General features: G+C 37.1%; 1 gene segment (V, D, J or C); it reads left to right on the top strand.

The window, feature by feature from the left end:
• Window positions 1-5,287: 5,287 nt before the first annotated feature.
• On the top strand, window positions 5,288-6,025 carry LOC126958352 (T cell receptor alpha variable 21-like). The segment is given in 2 exon segments: window positions 5,288-5,483; window positions 5,684-6,025. Coding segments are annotated over 2 exon segments (381 nt in total).
• Window positions 6,026-18,438: the final 12,413 nt, after the last annotated feature.

Below are 18,438 nucleotides of genomic sequence, written 5' to 3'. Positions count from 1 at the left end.
TAATATTGCAAAAATGGCTTGTCACACGTGATGATCATTCTGAAACCACAAATGACCAAAATTGGTGAGGTCCTTCCTGTAACATCACAGGCACATCTAAGTGATTCTTTTCCATATCTGTAAAGTAACTTTACAAAAGCAAGTGGAAGACTTGCCCAGGACCTGAACAAAAGCATTCATGTATTTAGTCACAAGAGGGGGTTGCTGCGTCTGTCAATAAGATGCCTGTTCAGTTGGGGAAAGAGTGTTTGGCTCACAGTCGGTAGTGAAGTCATGCAGAAACTGTGACAAATTATACATTTTATTCTCTTTGTTCTAAGCAGAGAAGTCTGTGCATAGCTTCCAACATTCAATAATTCCTGGCCTTGTCTCAATCCATTATGAAAAGTTTTGTTTCTGCTCAAAATAGGACAATACAGAAAGATGGAGACAGGAAGTAGCTATACAACTTTCAAGTTGAATTGATGTATTTTTCTCAAGTTTTTGGAATAGAGAAAAGTAGATATTTTTGGTGGGGAAGATACTGTTTTTTTCTCAATCTATTTCATTTCTCTTGAACTTGAGAAGATAATGTGAAAAAGTCTTCTAGGCTGCTCCCTTCCTTCTTACAGTCCCCTCCTTTCTTTTCTCTTTTCTCTTCTCTGCATGTCAATTCTTAGTGTGTGTCACCACCAGGCACACTCATGGAGAATGGGGAAAAGTGGGTCAGGGATAGGGTTTCCGGGGTGTAAGGATGAGTGTGATCCCAAGTCTCTTGTTTCCTTTGTACCAAGACATGCAGTCTATAAATGCTCTCCTAGAGACAGATGATATCTAGAGGCATTTCGGGCATCTGGAGACATGGTTTCCTGATCAGGCTCTGATTATACTTTTCTGGTCACTTTGGACACATTACTCTCTGCATCTGAGCCTCATTTGCTCTTTATTGTTATTTAGATGGGCTTTCTCCATCTTCTTATGATGGTATAAGCCTTGGTGGGGTTTTCCTGAATATAAAGAAGCTCATGACAGAGTTGACTGTCTGACTCTTACCCTGGGTAAGAGTTTTAGGCCTAAGAAAGGATGGTGTTCTAAACCAAGAAATCAGAAGAGACACCTGCTGCCTGCACTGTCTTACTCTCCTTCACCCAAGATGCTAAGGGCAACTGATCAGATAACAGCTGTTTACTTTTTGAGGAGGTTACATCCTCAGTGTGAGGCACTATATCATAGCCAGTGTATTAGTTTGTGCCACAGGCTGGGGACTTAAAAATCAGAAATTTATTGTCTCATGGTTCTGGAGGCAATGTCTGAAGTCAAGATGCCAACAGAATAAAGGAAAGGAGGATCTGTTTCAGGTTTCTCTCTTTGGCTTGTAGATGGCCATCAAACCCCTGTGTCTTCATATCATCTTCCCTCTATGTATATCTGTGTCCAAATTTCTCCCTTTATATTGCATTAGAGCCCACCTCATTTTACTTAGATACCTCTATAATCAAGAAATAATCTTGAACCCAACTCCAAGTAAGGTCACATTCTGAAGTACTTGGGGTTAGGAGTTCAACACATAAATTTTAGAGGGACAAATTTTAGCTTATAACCCTCAGTGAAAGCTCACAGAAGAGTTTACTTTGCTATAGAATTTCCTATATTACTGAATCCAAGGGAAAATAAGAGACAGATCCAGGGAGTCCTGTCTCTTAACTAGTGAGTCTACATAACCCTAGCCATATTTGGCTCTTTCTAGGGGAAAGGAGTCATAGATAAAATTACTTCTCAGTACTATACCAGGGGTCTTCAACAAGTTCATGAAAAATGCATATTACAAAAAACTTATGCATAACTTTTAAATTTTTGCATCAAAATAAACTCCTGCTAACTTGTTATGACATTGTGCACAGTATCGAATTTGAGGCACTAAGAAGGATGAAGGACAAAACAGTTTGGAAAGAGCTCCTATCAGAGCAATGTGAATTCTGCCAATATTGAAACAAAACCAAGCACCAAATTTAAGGTAAAGCTGGTGTTGAAGAATGGTGAAATCATTGAAAAGTTTATGGGGGCAATTCCCCAAAGAAATTAGTAGTTTACAAATGAATAACTCATTTTACGAAGAGACAAGATAATGTTGAAAATGAAGCATGCAGCGGCAGACCATACACATTGATTGTGAGGAAAAAATTCATCTTGTTCATGCCCTGATTGAAGAGGACTAACGATTAACAGTGGAAACAATAGCCAACACCATAGACACCTCAACTTGTTCAGCTTACATAATTCTGACTTAAGAATTAAAGTTGAGCAAATTTTCCACTCAGTGGGTGCCAAAATTGTTGCACCCATATCAGCTGTAGACAAAAGCAGATATTTCAATGGAATTTTAAACAAGTGGGATCAAGATCCTAAAGCATTTCTTCAAAGGATTTTAACAGAAAATGAACACGGCTTCACCAGTATAATACTGAGTACAAAGTACAATCAAAGCAGTGACTGCCAAGAAGTGGAAGTGGTCCAGTCAAAGCAAAAGTGGACTGGTCAAGAGCAAAGGTTGTAGCAACAGGTTTTGTTTGTTTGTTTGTTTGTTGTTTTGTTGTTTTGTTGTTTTGTTTTTGTTTTTTTGCTGAAGGCTTGTTGCTTCTTGACTTTCTGGAGAGGTGAAGAATGACAACATCTACTTATTATTAGAGTGTTTTAAGAAAGTTAGCCAAGGCTTTAGCAGAAATATGCCCAGGAAAAGCTCACCAGAGAGTTCTTCACCACGACAATGTTCCTGCTCATTCCTCTTATCAAACAAGGGCAATTTTGTGAGAGTTTCAATGGGAACTCATTAGGCCTCCATCTCACAATACTGACTTGTTTTCTTCTGACTTATTTTTGTTTCCTAATCTCAAAAAAATCTTTAATGGGCACTTATTTTTTCTTCAATTAATATTAAAAAAACCTGCATTGACAACATCTACTTATTATTAGAGTGTTTTGAGAAAGTTAGCCAAGGCTAACTATTTCTGCTAAAAAAAAAAATTGTCTTGAATTTATTGGAGCTTACGTTGAGAAATAAAGTTTATATTTTTTAATTGTTACCTTTTAATTCCATATTTCTATAAACTTTTTGAAGCCCCCTTGTACCTTGATCTTAAAAATCTGCCTTTATTTGAGGGTCTGGAGATAATCTCGTTTTTCTCCTCAGGGATTATGTGTAATGTTAAAGCCACAAGAGTAGGGCAGTGCTGAAACAAGAAGTGAATATCCCCTGTTCCCACTCTATCACTGGAGTAAATGAGGACACAATCTCTGGTATCAACAGTTTGATAACCATTGCCCACAGTAGCTGATTGGAGGTTTAAAGAACGAGATGATCAATCAAATGACTTCACTGCCTGTATTAGTCTGTTCTTGCATTGCGATAAAGAAACACTTGAGATGGGGTAATTTACAAAGGAAAGAGGTTTCATTTGCTCACGGTTCTGACCACTGTACAGAAAACATGTTGTTGGCATCTGTCTGGCTTCTGGGGAGGCCTCACGAAACTCTCACTCACGGCGGAAGTTGAAGGCAGAGCCAGCACTTCACATGGTTGGAGTAGGAGGAAGAGAGAGAGGACAGGGAAAGTGCCACACACTTTTAAATGACCAGATCTCACAAGAACGCACTCACCATCACAGGAAAAGCACCAAAGGGAAAATTCACCCCCATGATCCAAACACCTCCCACCAGGCCCGACCTCCAACATTGGGGATTACAATTTGAAATGAGATTTGCTGGGGGACACAGACCCAAACCATATCACTGCCCATCCCTGTGGACAACAAGTCTAGTACCCTGGACCTGCACCAGATAACCCTCAAAGGCACCACCATGTGTTACTACACTGTGGGCAGATTGGACCACACTTGTCTCCCTGGTGAAGAGGGGAGATAACCTCCATTTAAAGAGGGCATTGCACAAGAAAATGTGAGATTAATGGACAAAGGTAGAAAATGAAATGAGAAGAAGGAAAGGGGAAAAATAAGGAAAAGGTACATGAAATCAAGAACTGCACCAGTAAAGACAAGACAGGGAGAGAGAAGATCCTGGATCTTTCTCCAATCTAACATTTTCATTCTTGGTAAAGGTCCAGTGTCAAGTTCATAAATTGAGCATTATTTTTCTGAGAAATGTCTGGGCTCTCTCAATTTTTTTCAACTGTAGCACAATGCATTGAAAAATAAATGAATCTTGAAAGTTTGCTAACATGAAATCATTATATTAATATTTTTATTTCAACATTTCCCTAGTTTTCTATGCACCTGTATTCCATTTTTACGACGAATCACTTTGTAAATCAAGATGTAATTATTTAAATATCTAGGCAATATAGAATAAAACGTGATACTTCATTGATTTGCTCCTGACGAGTTCCTAATCACTGTTAAAAGTTTCATCACATGTCCACTGTTTCTATACATTTAAATACAAACTCACAATAAACATACTTTTAAAAATCATAAATAGGATCACACTATATGTAAAATGCTGTGATTCAATGGAATAAGAGAGAGAAGCATTTGCAACTCAGAAAATGTAACCCACCTTGTACTTTTTTGCAAGTATAGTAACTCACAAGACAGATCTACCATAATGTATTGACTATCTATATGGAAAGAATATTTAAATTTTTTCCACATTTTTTAACCATTGCATGCAACATACAATGCTATAAGTGTATTTATAAGAGTATCTCTTAAGAAAAATTCCAGGCCAAATGGAAATTTTGCATTCAATAATATGTAAACAGCATAGGTAGACATTTGTTAATTATATTTCAGTTAACAGAATATCAGAGCTTCCATTTCCTGACATTACCAACAAAACTGAATATTAACATTATGATTCTGAACTCTCTTTGCAATTTGACAAGTAAGAGATGATAGAAAGGGCCTTTTCACACAAATACGAGTTACAGGAAACCAGTCCTTAAGCACTGAAATGGCAAGAAGAGACAGCAGTCATAGGAATCTGGAGAAAGTTGCTGTAACAGTATGGAAAACATTTATATATTTTCTCATTTCTTATATAAGCATTTAAGAATATATATTTCTCTCTATGCACTGATTTGGCTGCATTCTACAAATCTGATATTCAAACATTTTTGTTTCTTTAGGAGAAGGAGGAGGAAGTGAAAGTGGAGGAGAAAGAAGCATTTCTCTAGCAGTACTGTGCTTGGTCCTGAAGTGGCAGTGTTTTCATTCCTTTCATTCCATTTCCACCTCCCACATTTTGCAGATCTGTGTGTGTGTGTGTGTGTGTGAGAGAGAGAGAGAGAGAGAGAGAGACTTGTCTCAGATTGGCTGGGCCAACTCTGTTTCCTGTAGAGATGTTTGAACATATGAGATACAAAGCAGAGCGTTAATCTTGTGAGTCATTCTCCATATTTCAGACATAAGATTTCGGTTTTCAGTGAGTCTACGTGACAGAAGGAATGGAGACCCTCTTGGGCCTGCTCATCCTTTGGCTGCAGTTGCAATGTGAGTTAGAGGGAACTGGAAATGAGCAAAGAACAGGTCGACTCCAGGACATTTCTCTCAGGAAAGAGGGAGAAAGAAAGGGAGTTGTTATGTCTGTATGATTTGCTGGGAGTTTCTGTGGAAATTGAAAAAATAAATTTAAAAGTAATTTCTGAGGAATCATTAGCCACTAACCAGTCTATCGCTCTTTTTCTGAACAGGGGTGAGCGGTAAACAGGAGGTGACACAGATTCCTGCAGCTCTGAGTGTTCCAGAAGGAGACAACTTGGTTCTCAACTGCAGTTTCACTGATAGCGCTATTTACAACCTCCAGTGGTTTAGGCAGGACCCTGGGAAAGGTCTCACATCTCTGTTGTTAATTCAGTCAAGTCAGAGAGAGCAAACAAGTGGAAGACTTAATGCCTCGCTGGATAAATCATCAGGACGTAGTACTTTATACATTACAGCTTCTCAGCCTAGTGACTCAGCCACCTACCTCTGTGCTGTGAGACACAGTGCACAACAGGCACCTGCAACCAGTACCCAAACTCTATAGCTGGGGCTCTAACCACAAGTTTTATCTTGAGACTGAGGAATGTTTTTGCATTAAGAGGTCTTCTAAATTGACACTGTCTCCACATAGAAGCAATTAAATACACAAAACTTTATGTAATAATCTGAAGTTAAACTATGAATTCTCTGATCTTTAGATTTTTATCAATTTTAATATAAATAATAGTTTTATTTCAATTAATTTACATGCTACACAGTTCAGTCTTTTAAAGTGAACAAGTAAGTGTTATTTAATATATTCACAATGTTGTGTAGCTTTTATCTTTGTGTAGTTTCAAAAACTTTTTAACATCTCAAAAGGAAACCACATGACCATTAAGCAGTTACCTTGCCCACCCTCCTCCCAGCCCCTGGCAGCCACCAACCTATTTTCAGTCTCTATGGATTTTCCTATTCTGTACATTTCATATAAATGGAATAATACAGTAGGTAGTGGCCTTTGTGTATGACTTCTCTCACATGGCATAATTTTCTGAGATTTATTCAACGTAGGAAGGACCAGAGAAAGCTAAATATGCACAACTAACCAATCGCATAGGATACCTCATTTTTTGGTGAGCCTGCTTATATCTTCCCCATGCAAGAGCCTCCAACCAGGGCACACCTGAAGCTTCTTCCACTCTAAAGCTTCCCTACTCCTCTGCCTATCTTTAAGTCTCTGCCAAACACAAGGGACGGTAGCTGACTCCTTTGGTATAGCAAGCTCTGAATAAATTGCCTTTGCTTTTCTCATTTAGGTGATCTTCACTTATCTCCACAGATCCCTTGTAAAGACACTTAATTTTTCTTCCCTGCCAAGTTCTCACTTCACCATAAGAGTCACTTTGCACATGAAAAATTAATGAATCACCATAAGAAATGTTAAAGCTGGAGGGCAGCTTGTTCTCCATTCAGATTGGTCATTGAAGCCTACATCAATCAGATAGTACTTCTTAGATAAGTCAGAGAGATGCATTGATGTAAAGCCCAGTTCTCAATATTTATGTCCCAAACTCTGTCATCAATAAAAGCTTGAAACTCCAAACAGATATCTTGGCCTTCCTGGAAGATTTTCTTATCAACAAGTTCTTGTTCTCATCTATTTCTTTTACTAAATATTCAGGCTCCATATTGTGTGATGAGGAGTTTGCATTCACAACCTCTGCCATATCTGGGCTACAAAGCTGCTTTCTTTCTTGACATCACAAACCAACTCGTGGGTAAGTAATACATTCAGATATATGAGCTATAAAGGAGCTTAAATAGTGGGGGACTTCACCACTTCGCTGACTATATTAGGAAGATCATCAAGGCAGAAAACTAACGAAGAAATTCTGGACTTAGGGCTGAGCGCGGTGGCTCATGCCTATAATCCCAGCACTTTGGGAGGCTGAGGTGGGCGGATCATGAGGTCAGGAGATTGAGACCATCCTGGCAAACATGGTGAAACCCTGTCTCTACTAAAATACAAAAAAACATAGCCAGGTGTGGTGGTGCATGCCTGTAGTCCCAGCTACTTGGGAGGCTGAGGCAGGGGAATCGCTTGAACCTGAGAGATGGAGATTGCAGTGAGCAGAGATTGCAGTGAGCTAAGATTGTGCCACTGCACTCCATCCTGGTGACAGAGTTAGACTCCATCTCAAAAAAAAAAAAAAAAAAAGAAATTCTGGACTTAAACTTGACCAATTGGATCTGACAGAATTTTATCGAATACTTCACTCATCAACCACAGAATATACATTCTTCTCATTGGCCATAAAGCAAGTCTCAATAAATTTTTTAAAAATTTGAAATTATACCAATCATACTCTTAGACAACAGTGAAATAAAAATGGAAATCAATACTAAGGAGATCTCTCAAAATCACACAATTACATGGAAATTAAACAACTTGCTCCTGGATGATTTTAGATAAACCATGAAATTAAGGCAAACTTGAAAAAATTATTTAAAATAAATTGAAAACAGAGACACAACATACAAAAAATCTGTGGGATGCAGCAAAATCCGTGATAAGAGGGAAGTTTATAGCGCTAAATGCCAACGTCAGAAAATAAGAAAGATCTTAAATTAACAATCTAACATCATACGTAGAGAAACTAGAAAAAGGACAAACTAGCTCCAAAGCTAGCAAAGAAAATAAATAACTAAAATCAGAGCAGAACTAAATAAAATTAAGGCACAAAAATCCATACAAAGGATAAATAAAGCCGAAAGTTGGTTCTTTGAAAAAAACCAACAACAACAAGATGTGTAGACTGCTAGCTAAATTAACAAAGAAATAAAGAGAAGTTCTAGATAAGCACAATGAAAAATGACAAAGGCAGCATTACAAATGATACCACAGAAATAAAAAAGATGCTCGGAGACTATTATAAACATTTCTATGCACATAAACTAGAAAATCTAGAGAAAGTGCTTGAATTCCTAGAAGCACACAATCTTCCAAGATTCAATCAAGAAAAAAATTAAATCAGTCATTAAGAATCTACCAACCAAAAAAACGTCCTGGGCAAGAAGGACTCACAGCCAAATTGTACCACATGTACAAAGAAGAGCTTGTACCAATCATGTTGAAATTATTCCAAAATATTGAGGAAGACGGACTCCTTCCTAACTCATGCTATAAAGCCAGCCTCACCCTGAAACAAAAACATGGTAAAGACACAAAGAAAAAAGAAAACTACAGGCCAATATTCCTCATGCATCTAGATGTGAAAACTCTCAACAAAATGCTAGCAAACCGAAACCAGTACTACATCAAAAAGTTAATTCACCAGAATCAAATAGGCTTCATTCCTGGGATGCAAGATTTGTTCAACATATGCAAATTAATAAACAGGATTCACCAGATAAACATAATTAAAAACAAAAGCCATATGATCATCTCAATAGACACGGAGAAAACTTTTGATAAAGTCCAGTATCCCTTCATAATAAAACCTTTAACAAACTAGGCACTGAAGAAACATACCTCAAATTAATAACAGCCATCTATGACAAACCCACAGCCAACATCATATTGAACAGGTAAAAACTGAAAGCATTCCTCTTGAGAACTGGAACAGGAAAACAGTGCCCCTCTTACCACTCTTAGTCAACATAGTGTTGGAAGTCCTAGCCACAGCAATCAGGCAAGAGAAAAAATAAAAGATGTTGAAGTAAGAAAAAAGGAAGTCAAAGTATCTCTCTTTGCTGCCAATATGATTCTATACCTAGAAAATCCAAAAGACTCTGCCGAAAGACTCCTGGAACTGATCAATCTTTCACTTCCTTGGTTAGATGGATTCCTGGGTATTTAACTTTTTTGTGTCTATGGTAAATGGTATGAGAGTGAAAGATCTCTACAAGGATAACTACAAAACACTGCTGAAAGAAATCAGAGTCAACACAAATAAATGAAAAACCATTCCATGCTCATGAATTGAAAGAATTAATATTGTTAAAATGGCAATAGTGCCAAAAGCAGTCTAAAGATTCAATACTATCCCTATCAAACTCTCATCTTTATTTTTCACATAATTAGACAAAATGATTCTAAAATTCATATGGAACCAAAAAAGAGCCCAAATTACCAAAGCAAAAAGAACAAAAACAGAGGCAGTACATTACTCAACTTCCATCTACACTGTAACCAAAATGATAATGGTAACAGTACAAAAACAGACAGACTGACCAATGGAACAGACTAGAGAACAGAGAAATAAAGCCATATACCTACAATCATTTAATCTTCTACAAAGCCAAGGAAAACAAGCAATGGGGAAAGGATTCCCTATTCAATAAATAAATGGAATTAAAAACAAAAGATTTACAGTAAGACCTCAAACTATCAAAATTTCAGAATAAAACCTAAGAAATACCCTTCTTGACATCAATCTTGGCAAAGGATTTTTGGCTTAAGTCCCCAAAAGTAATTGCAACAAAAATAAAAATTGACAAGAGAACCTAAATAAGGAGCTTCTGCCTAGCAGAAGAAACTATCAACAGAGTAAACAGACAACCTATAGAACGTGAGATAATATTTGCATACTACGCATCCAACAAAAGGTCTTATATCCAGAATCTACAAGGAACTTAAGCAAGTCAATAAGAACAACACAAATAACCGCATTAAAAGGTGGACAAAGGCTGGGCGCGGTGGCTCACACCTGTAATTCCAGCACTTTGGGAGGCCGAGGTGGGCAGATCACGAGGTCAGGAGATCGAGACCATCCTGGCTGACACAGTGAAGCCCCATCTCTACCGAAAAAAAAAAAACACACACACACACACACACACACAGAAAAAATTAGCTGGGAGTGGTGGCAGTCACCTGTAGTCCCAGCTACTGGGGAGGCTGAGGCAGGAGAATGGCATGAACCTGGGAGGCAGGAGCTTGCAGCAAGCCGAGGTTGTGCCACTGCACTCCAGCCTGGGCCACAGAGCGAGACTTTGTCTCAAAAAAAAAAGATGGACAAAGGACAAGAACAGACACTTCTCAAAAGAAGACATGTCCAAGTGGCCAACAATTGTATGAAAACAATTCTCATCATCACTAATCATCAGAGGAATGCAAATCAAAACCACACTAGTCAGAATGGTTATTATTAAAAAGTCAAAAAATAACAGATGCTGGCTAGGCTGTGGAGAAAAAGGAACACATACTCTGTTGATGGGGATGTAAATTAGTTCAGCCTCTGTGAACAGTTTGCAGAACAGTTTGGAGATTTCTCAAAAAACTTGAAACAGATCTACCATTCAACCCAGCACTCCCATTACTGGGTATATATCCAAAGAAAAATAAATCATTCTACCAAAAAGACACGTAAACTCTATGTTCATTGCAGTGCTATTCACCATAGCAAGAACATGGAATCAACCTAGGTACCTGTCAAAGGTGGATTGAATAAAGAAAATGTGGCACATGTACACCATGGAATATTCTGCAGCTACAAAAAAGAATGAACTCATGGCATTTGCAGCAACATGGAAGCACCTAGAGGCCAAATTCCTAAGTAAATTAATGCAGAAACAGAAAAACCAAATACCACGTTTTCTCACTTGTAAGTGGGAGCTAAGCATTGGGTACACAAGGACATAAAAATAGGAACAATAGATACTGGGGTCTTCTGACGAGGGTAGGACTGAAAAACTACCTATCGGATACTATGCTCACTACCTGAATGACAGGATCATTCATACCCCATACCTCAGTGTCACGCAATATACCCATGTAATGGACCTGCACATATACCCTCAAACCTAAAATAAAAGTTGAAATTGTAAAAAAATTAAAAATAAAATTGGATATAGTTATGAAAAAGGGGGCTTGATTAGTGCTACTTTAATAGCTGTTATGTTCCATGATATAAATGAACTTCTATTGTTAATGAAAATTAATGAACCACATTGCAAGAATAAATGTGAGAGTTCACCCTTGAAAGAAATTACTTTCTCCTACACATGTAACAGCATCTTAGGTAGGCAAACACTTTGCTGTTGGCAATACAGCAGTGAACAGTTAGAATTTAACAGGGAAGATGTATACACACAATAAAGCAATTCAAACAAATATTCAACACTTGAAAAGGACAATAAATTTTAAAAATGAATATGAAAGATGATAAAATTGTGTTTACTTTGGCAGGGTGGGGATTATGCTGCTGGTGGTCAGAGAAGCCCTTTTCCAGAAAATAGTTACATTGAGGTATGTCAGAAAGATCGCAATAGCAAAGTTAAGGTTTCTGCTAAGAAGAGCTGTAGGCAGAGAGAAGCACTTCTCTCTGGTGATTAAGGATACAATAAACTTAATTAATAAATGTTTTGTGTGTGTTCTGACTTCTCCACCAAGTGACTGTTTGCCCCTCTCTTTCTCTCTCTGCAGCCCTTTCTATTCCCTAAGACATAACAATATTGAAAATTGGCTAATTAATAACCCTACAATGACCTCTTTTTTTTTTTTTCGAGATGGAGTCTCACTGTCTCCCAGGCTGGAGTGCAGTGGCACCATCTCGGATCACTGCAAGTTCTGCCTCCCAGGTTCAAGGGCTATTCTCCTGCCTCAGCCTCCCGAGTAGCTGGGACTATAGGCGCCTGTCACCATTCCCGGCTAATCATTTGTATTTTTAGTAGAGATGGGGTTTAACCGTGTTAGCCACGATGGTCTTGATCTCCTGACCTTGTGATCTGCCTACCTCAGCCTCCCAAAGTGCTGGGATTACAGGCGTGAGCCACCGCACCCGGCCCCTACAATGACTTCTAACTGTTCAAGTGGAAGGAAGAGTTGCATATCTCTCATATTATTTATTTTTCTTTTTGTGGAGATGGGGTCTCACTCTGTTGCCCAGGCTGGTCTCAAACTCCTGGGCTCAAGCAATTCTCCTGCCTTGGCCTCCCAAAGAGCTGGGATTATAGGCATGAACCATCATGATGGGACTCTCATTTTAAGCCAAAAGCTAGAAATGATTAAGCTTAGTGAGAAAAGCATGTCAAAAGCCAAATCAATAGGCTGACATATAGACCTCTTGAACTAAACAGCCAAGTTGTGAATGCAAAGGAAAATTTATTGAGGAAAATTAAAAGTGCTACTCCAGGTAAACACATAAATGATAAGAAAGTAAAACAGCCTTACTGCTGATATGGAGAAAGTTTTAGTGTTCTGGATAAAATATCAAACTAGTTACAACATTCACTTAAGCTGAAGCCCAACGCACAACAAGGCCCCAACTCTCTTCAATTCTATGAAGTCTGAAAGAGGTGAGGAAGCTGCCAAAGGAAAGTTTGAAGCTAGAAGAGGTTGTTTCCTGAGGTTTAGGAAATGAAGTCATCATCATGACATAAAAGTGCAAGGCAAAGCAGGAAGTGCTGATGTAGAAGCTGCAGGGAGTTATCCAGAAGATCTAACTAAGACCATTGATGAAGGTGGCTACACTAAACAACAGATTTTCATTGTAGACAAAACAGCTTTCTATTGGAAGAAGATGCCATGTAGGACTTTCATAGCTAGAGAGAGGAAGTCAATGCCTGACTTCAAAACTTCAAAGGACAGCCTGACTCTCTTTTTAGGTGCTAATGCAGCTGATGACTTTAAGTTAACGCCAATGCTCATTTACCATTCTGAAAATTCTAGGACCCTTAAGAATTATGCTAAGTCTACTCTGCCTGTGCTCTATAAATGGAACAACAAAGCCTGGATGACAGCACATCTGTTTATAGCATGGTTTACTGAATATTTTAAGCCCAATGTTGAGATCTACTGCTCAGTAAAAAAAGATTCCTTTCAAAATGGTACTGCTGATTAACAATGCACTTGGTCACCCAAAAGTACTGATGGAGATGTACAAGGGGATTAATGTTTTCTTGTCTGCTAATGTAACATCCATTCTGCAGCCCATGGGTCAAGGAACAATTTTGGCTTTCAAGTCTCACTATTTAAGAAATATATTTTACGAGGCCATAACTGGCATAGATAGTAATTCCTCTGATGGATCTCGGCAAAGTAAATTGAAAATCTTCTACATAATACCATTAAGAACATTTGTAACTCATGGAAGAAGGTCAAAATATCAATATTAACAAGAGTTTGGAAGAAGGTGATTCCAACACTCATAGATGACTTTGAAAGGTTCAAGACCAGTGGAGTAAGTAACTGCAGGAGTAAACAATTCTGTAGAATAAGTAACTGAAATAATTTTGATATTGATGGTTCTTGTTTATTTTAATTATCTAGGACACTGCTATAGAAAGCTTTTAAGAATGGGAGGGAAATAATGGGTTTGGTAGGGTTAAGTTTTTTTCTTTCCTGGAGGCAGTGAACGAGTTGAAAGGCTCTTGAGGTGCCCTCTGGAGCTCAGAATTTTTAAATGTCAGTTTTAAAAGATCCAAATGATAATAAAAATATAATGGTAGATAGCAGGAGAACTAGAATTAGAAGTGGAACCTGAAGATGTGATTGAATCTCATGATAAAACTAACAAATAAGGAGTTTCTTTTCATGGGTGAGAAAAAAAGTAGTTTCTTGAGATGGAATCTACTCCTGGTGAAGATGCTGTGAACATTGGAACATTGTTAAGATAACAACGAAGGATTTAGAATATTATATAAACTTAGTTGATAAAGCCATAGCAGGGTTTTAGAGGCGTGACACAAATTTTGAAAGAAGTTCTACTATAGGTAAAATGCCATCAAAGAGTATTGCAGGCTACAGAGAAATCTTTCATGAAAGGAAGTATTAATTGATGCAGCAAACTTCATTGTTGTCTCATTTTACGAAATTGCTATAGTCACCCCAACCTTCAGCAATTACATCCTGATCAGTCAGCATCCATCAACATCAAGGCAAGACCCTCCACCAAAAAAAAGATTATGACTTGCTGAAGAATCAGATGATCGTTAGCATTTTTAAGTAATAAAGTACATTTTAATTAATGTATTACGTTGTTTTTCATAGTGCTATTGTCCACTTAGTAGACTACGGTGTAGTGTAAACATAGTTTTTATAAGCACTGAGAAACCAAAAATTTGCATGACTCACCTCATTATGGTGGTCTATAATCAGCAATATTTCAGAGGTATGACTGTATTTGACTTTGCCATCAACTCAATGACTTACACCCCAGAAATTGTCATTAGCAGAAGCATACCAACGGTCAGGCAATGGGAGTGGTTTGCTCCAGTTGCAGGTAATAACGGGGTGCTTTAGAGAGCTTTTTAAAAACAATATAAAAATGATTAATAGCCAATCTGATTTTTATTACCATATGCCAGGAATTCTAAACAACATCAATGATAAAAAATATTTTGTTGGCCTAAGTTCTAAACAAATGCAGAGGTTACAACTGAGTTTTAATAATAAATGTATGCTTCAAATTATCACATTTTTATTTCTTATCATGTAATAAACAGTTTTCTACATGAAAGTTATTTTGGAGAATTCTCAGTTTTGCAGCTGTCTTCAACACACCTGGATTGTAATACAGCGATTTTCCACATACCTTTTATCCAGTTTCCTCTAATAATATATTATCTTGCAAAACAATGATATCATTACAGCCAGAATATGGATGTCGGTATAGTCAAGATACAGAACATTTCCATCTCTACAACAATCCTGTTTCCCTTTTATAGCAATAGCAACTTACATTATGCCACCATCTACTATTTAACCCCTGGCAACCACTAATTTGTTCTCCATTTCCATAATTTTATCATTTCAAGAATGCTATATAAATTCAGGATGTTAATGAACATGTTGGGGTTTATTTTTTCACTCCGCATAATTATCTGGAGATTCATACAGGTTGTTGTGTATATTATTTCATTCCTTTTCATTTCTGAGTAGAATTTCATAGTATGGATATACAAGTTTGTTTAACCATTCACTTAATGAAGGACATGTGGGTTGTTTCCAGTTTTGAGCTATCACGATTAAAGCTGCTATAAGTGTTCATGTACAGGTTTTTGTATGAAGGTGAGTCTTCATACTCTGGAATATATACCAAGTAGTACAATTAATGAGACATGGGGTAAGTGTATGTTTAGTTTTATAACAAATTGCCAAAGTATTTTCTAGATTGTTGTACCATCTTGCATTCTCACCAGCAATGTTTGAGTAATCTAATTTCTCCACATTTCTGCCAGCATTTCCTGTTGTCATTGGTTAATACTTCAGCAACTCTAAGAGGTATGGAGAATTCATTGTAGTTTTACTTTGGATATTTCTAATAGCCAATGATGTTAAACATTTTCAGTTTTTCTTTCTTTTTTAAATTAACTAAAGCCCACACTTTATTCCTAGTTCCTTAGTTTTTGCCCAAATGTCCTTTTTATGTCTGCAGGGTCTGTCATTCCCTGTTTCATTCCTAATATTAGTAATTTGTCTTTTTTTCTTTGTTTTATTACAAGTTTGTCAGTTTTACCCATCTTTTTAAAAAATGGCTATTTAATGTTTTTTTTTTTCCAGTTGTTTTCTGTTTTCAGTTCTATTGATTTCTGCTTTTATCTTGATTATTTCCTCCCTTAAACTTGCTTTGGGTTAATTTTTTCCTTCTTTTTCTTGGTTCTTGAGGTGGGAACTTAGATTTTTGATTGGATACTTTTTTTCATTTCTAATATTTGCACTTAGGGATATACCTTTTCTCTCAATGCTGCTTTGACTATGTCCTACAAATTTTGGTATACTGTATTTTCATTTCTACTCAGTTCAGTATATGATTGATTTCCCTTGAGACTTCTTTAATCCTTGGATTATTAGGAAGTATGTTGTTTAATTTTCAAATATTTGCAGATTTTTCTGCTATCTTTCTGATATTCACTTATAATTGTTTTCCATTGTGGTTATAGTCTTTATTATTTCAAATCTTTTACATTAAATTTGTTGAGGTTTGTTTTGTGGCCTAAGATATGGCTTACTTGGTATACATTCTACAGGTGTTTGAAAAGATTGTTTATTCTGCCATTGGTAGGTACCGTGTTCTAGAAATGGCTATTAGATCCTGTTGGTTAGCGGAGTTGTTGAGTTCTTCTATGCCCTTGCTAATTTTCTGGCAAGCTGTTCTATTAGTTATTGAGAGTGGGGTGTTGAAGTTTCCAACTATAATTCTAGAATCATCTGTTTCTTCTTTCATTGCTATGAGTTTTGCTTCCATGTATTTTTCAGCTCTTTTGGTTGGTGTATACACATTTAGCATTGCTATGCTTTCTTGATAGACTGACCCTTTCAATAATATATAATGTTCCTTTCTGTCTCTGGTAATTTGCTTTGCTTACAAGTCTACTTTACTTGATATCGATATAATTATTTTGACTTTCCTTTGATTAATGTTTGCATGATATATATTTTACTTTCAACATGCCTATGTCATTAAGTTAGAAATGAGGTTTTTGTAGACACCTGTAGTTGGATCATATTGCCACTCTTTTCACTTTCTCTGTATTTTAACTCTTTTTTCATTACTGTTTGTAGACCAATCTCTGTATCTTAATTGGTATATGTACATCATTTGCATTTAATGTAATTTATATTTTAGGGATTAATCTTCCATTTAACTTTTTGTTTGTTCTGTTTTTTGTTCCCCTGTGTTTTATCCCCTAACTTCTTGTGGATTATTTGACATTTTCTAAAATTCCATTCAATTTACCTATAATGCCTTGGATGTATATTTTTGTGTAGCTTTCTTCAGTGTTTGCTCTAATGGCTATTATAAACAGAGAACACAGTTGTCTATTGGTGATGTCGTTCCACCAATTTAAATGAAGTATAAAAACATTGTCTCCCTTTACATTCAGTTGTCCTCACCAATTCATAATACAGTTTTCTTTATGTTTTCCCCAACATATGCTTAGAACTTTATCAGACAGTGTTATTATTATTGCTTGATCCATCAGTCATAATTGAAGATACTCACAAGGAAAAGGAAAGTCAACTGTTTTTGCCCATATTTTTGGTTATTTTGTTCTTTTTATTTCCTGATGTCCCAAGGTTCTTAATTTTGTTCATGCTTAGAGAGCTCCTTTAGACTTTTTTTTTAAGGTAGTTCTGCTGGTGACAATTTTTTTTAAGTTTTCCTTTATTGGAGAATGTCGTGGTTTCCACTTCACTACTGAATGATAGTTTTTTTGTTGTTTTGTTTTTGTTTTTTTATACTTTAAGTTCTAGGGTACATGTACACAACGTGCAGGTTTGTTACATATGTATACATGTGCCATGTTGGTGTGCTGCACCCATTAACTTGTCATTTACATTAGGTATATCTCCTAATGCTATCCGTCCCCACTACCCCCTCCCCACAATAGGACCCGGTGTGTGGTGTTCCCCTTCCTGTGTCCAAGTGATCTCATTATTCAATTCCCACCTGTGAGTGAGAACATGCGGTATTTGGTTTTCTGTTCTTGCGATAGTTTGCTGAGAATGATGGTTTCCAGCTGCATCCGTGTCCCTACAAAGGACACGAACTCATCCTTTTTTATGGCTGCATAGTATTTCATGGTGTATATGTGCCACATTTTCTTAATCCAGTCTGTCACTGATGGACATTTGGGTTGATTCCAAGTCTTTGCTATTGTGAATAGTGCCGCAATAAACATACGTGTGCATGTGTCTTTATAGCAGCATGATTTATAATCCTTTGGGTATATACCCAGTAATGGGATAGCTGGGTCAAATGGTATTTCTAGTTCTAGATCCTTGAGGAATCGCCACACTGTTTTCCACATGGTTGAACTAGTTTACAGTCCCACTAACAGTGTAAAAGTGTTCCTATTTCTCCACATCCCCTCCAGCACCTGTTGTTTCCTGACTTTTTAATGATTGCCATTCTAACTGGTGTGAGATGGTATCTCATTGTGGTTTTGATTTGCATTTCTCTGATGGCCAGTGATGATGAGCATTTTTTCATGTGTCTGTTGGCTGTATGAATGTCTTCTTTTGGGAAGTGTCTGTTCA

This window comes from Macaca thibetana, chromosome 7 (assembly GCF_024542745.1).
Source record: "Macaca thibetana thibetana isolate TM-01 chromosome 7, ASM2454274v1, whole genome shotgun sequence".
NCBI lineage: Eukaryota > Metazoa > Chordata > Mammalia > Primates > Cercopithecidae > Macaca > Macaca thibetana.
Note: the sequence above shows the minus strand (reverse complement) of the source record. Positions and strands in the feature narration are given on the sequence as shown.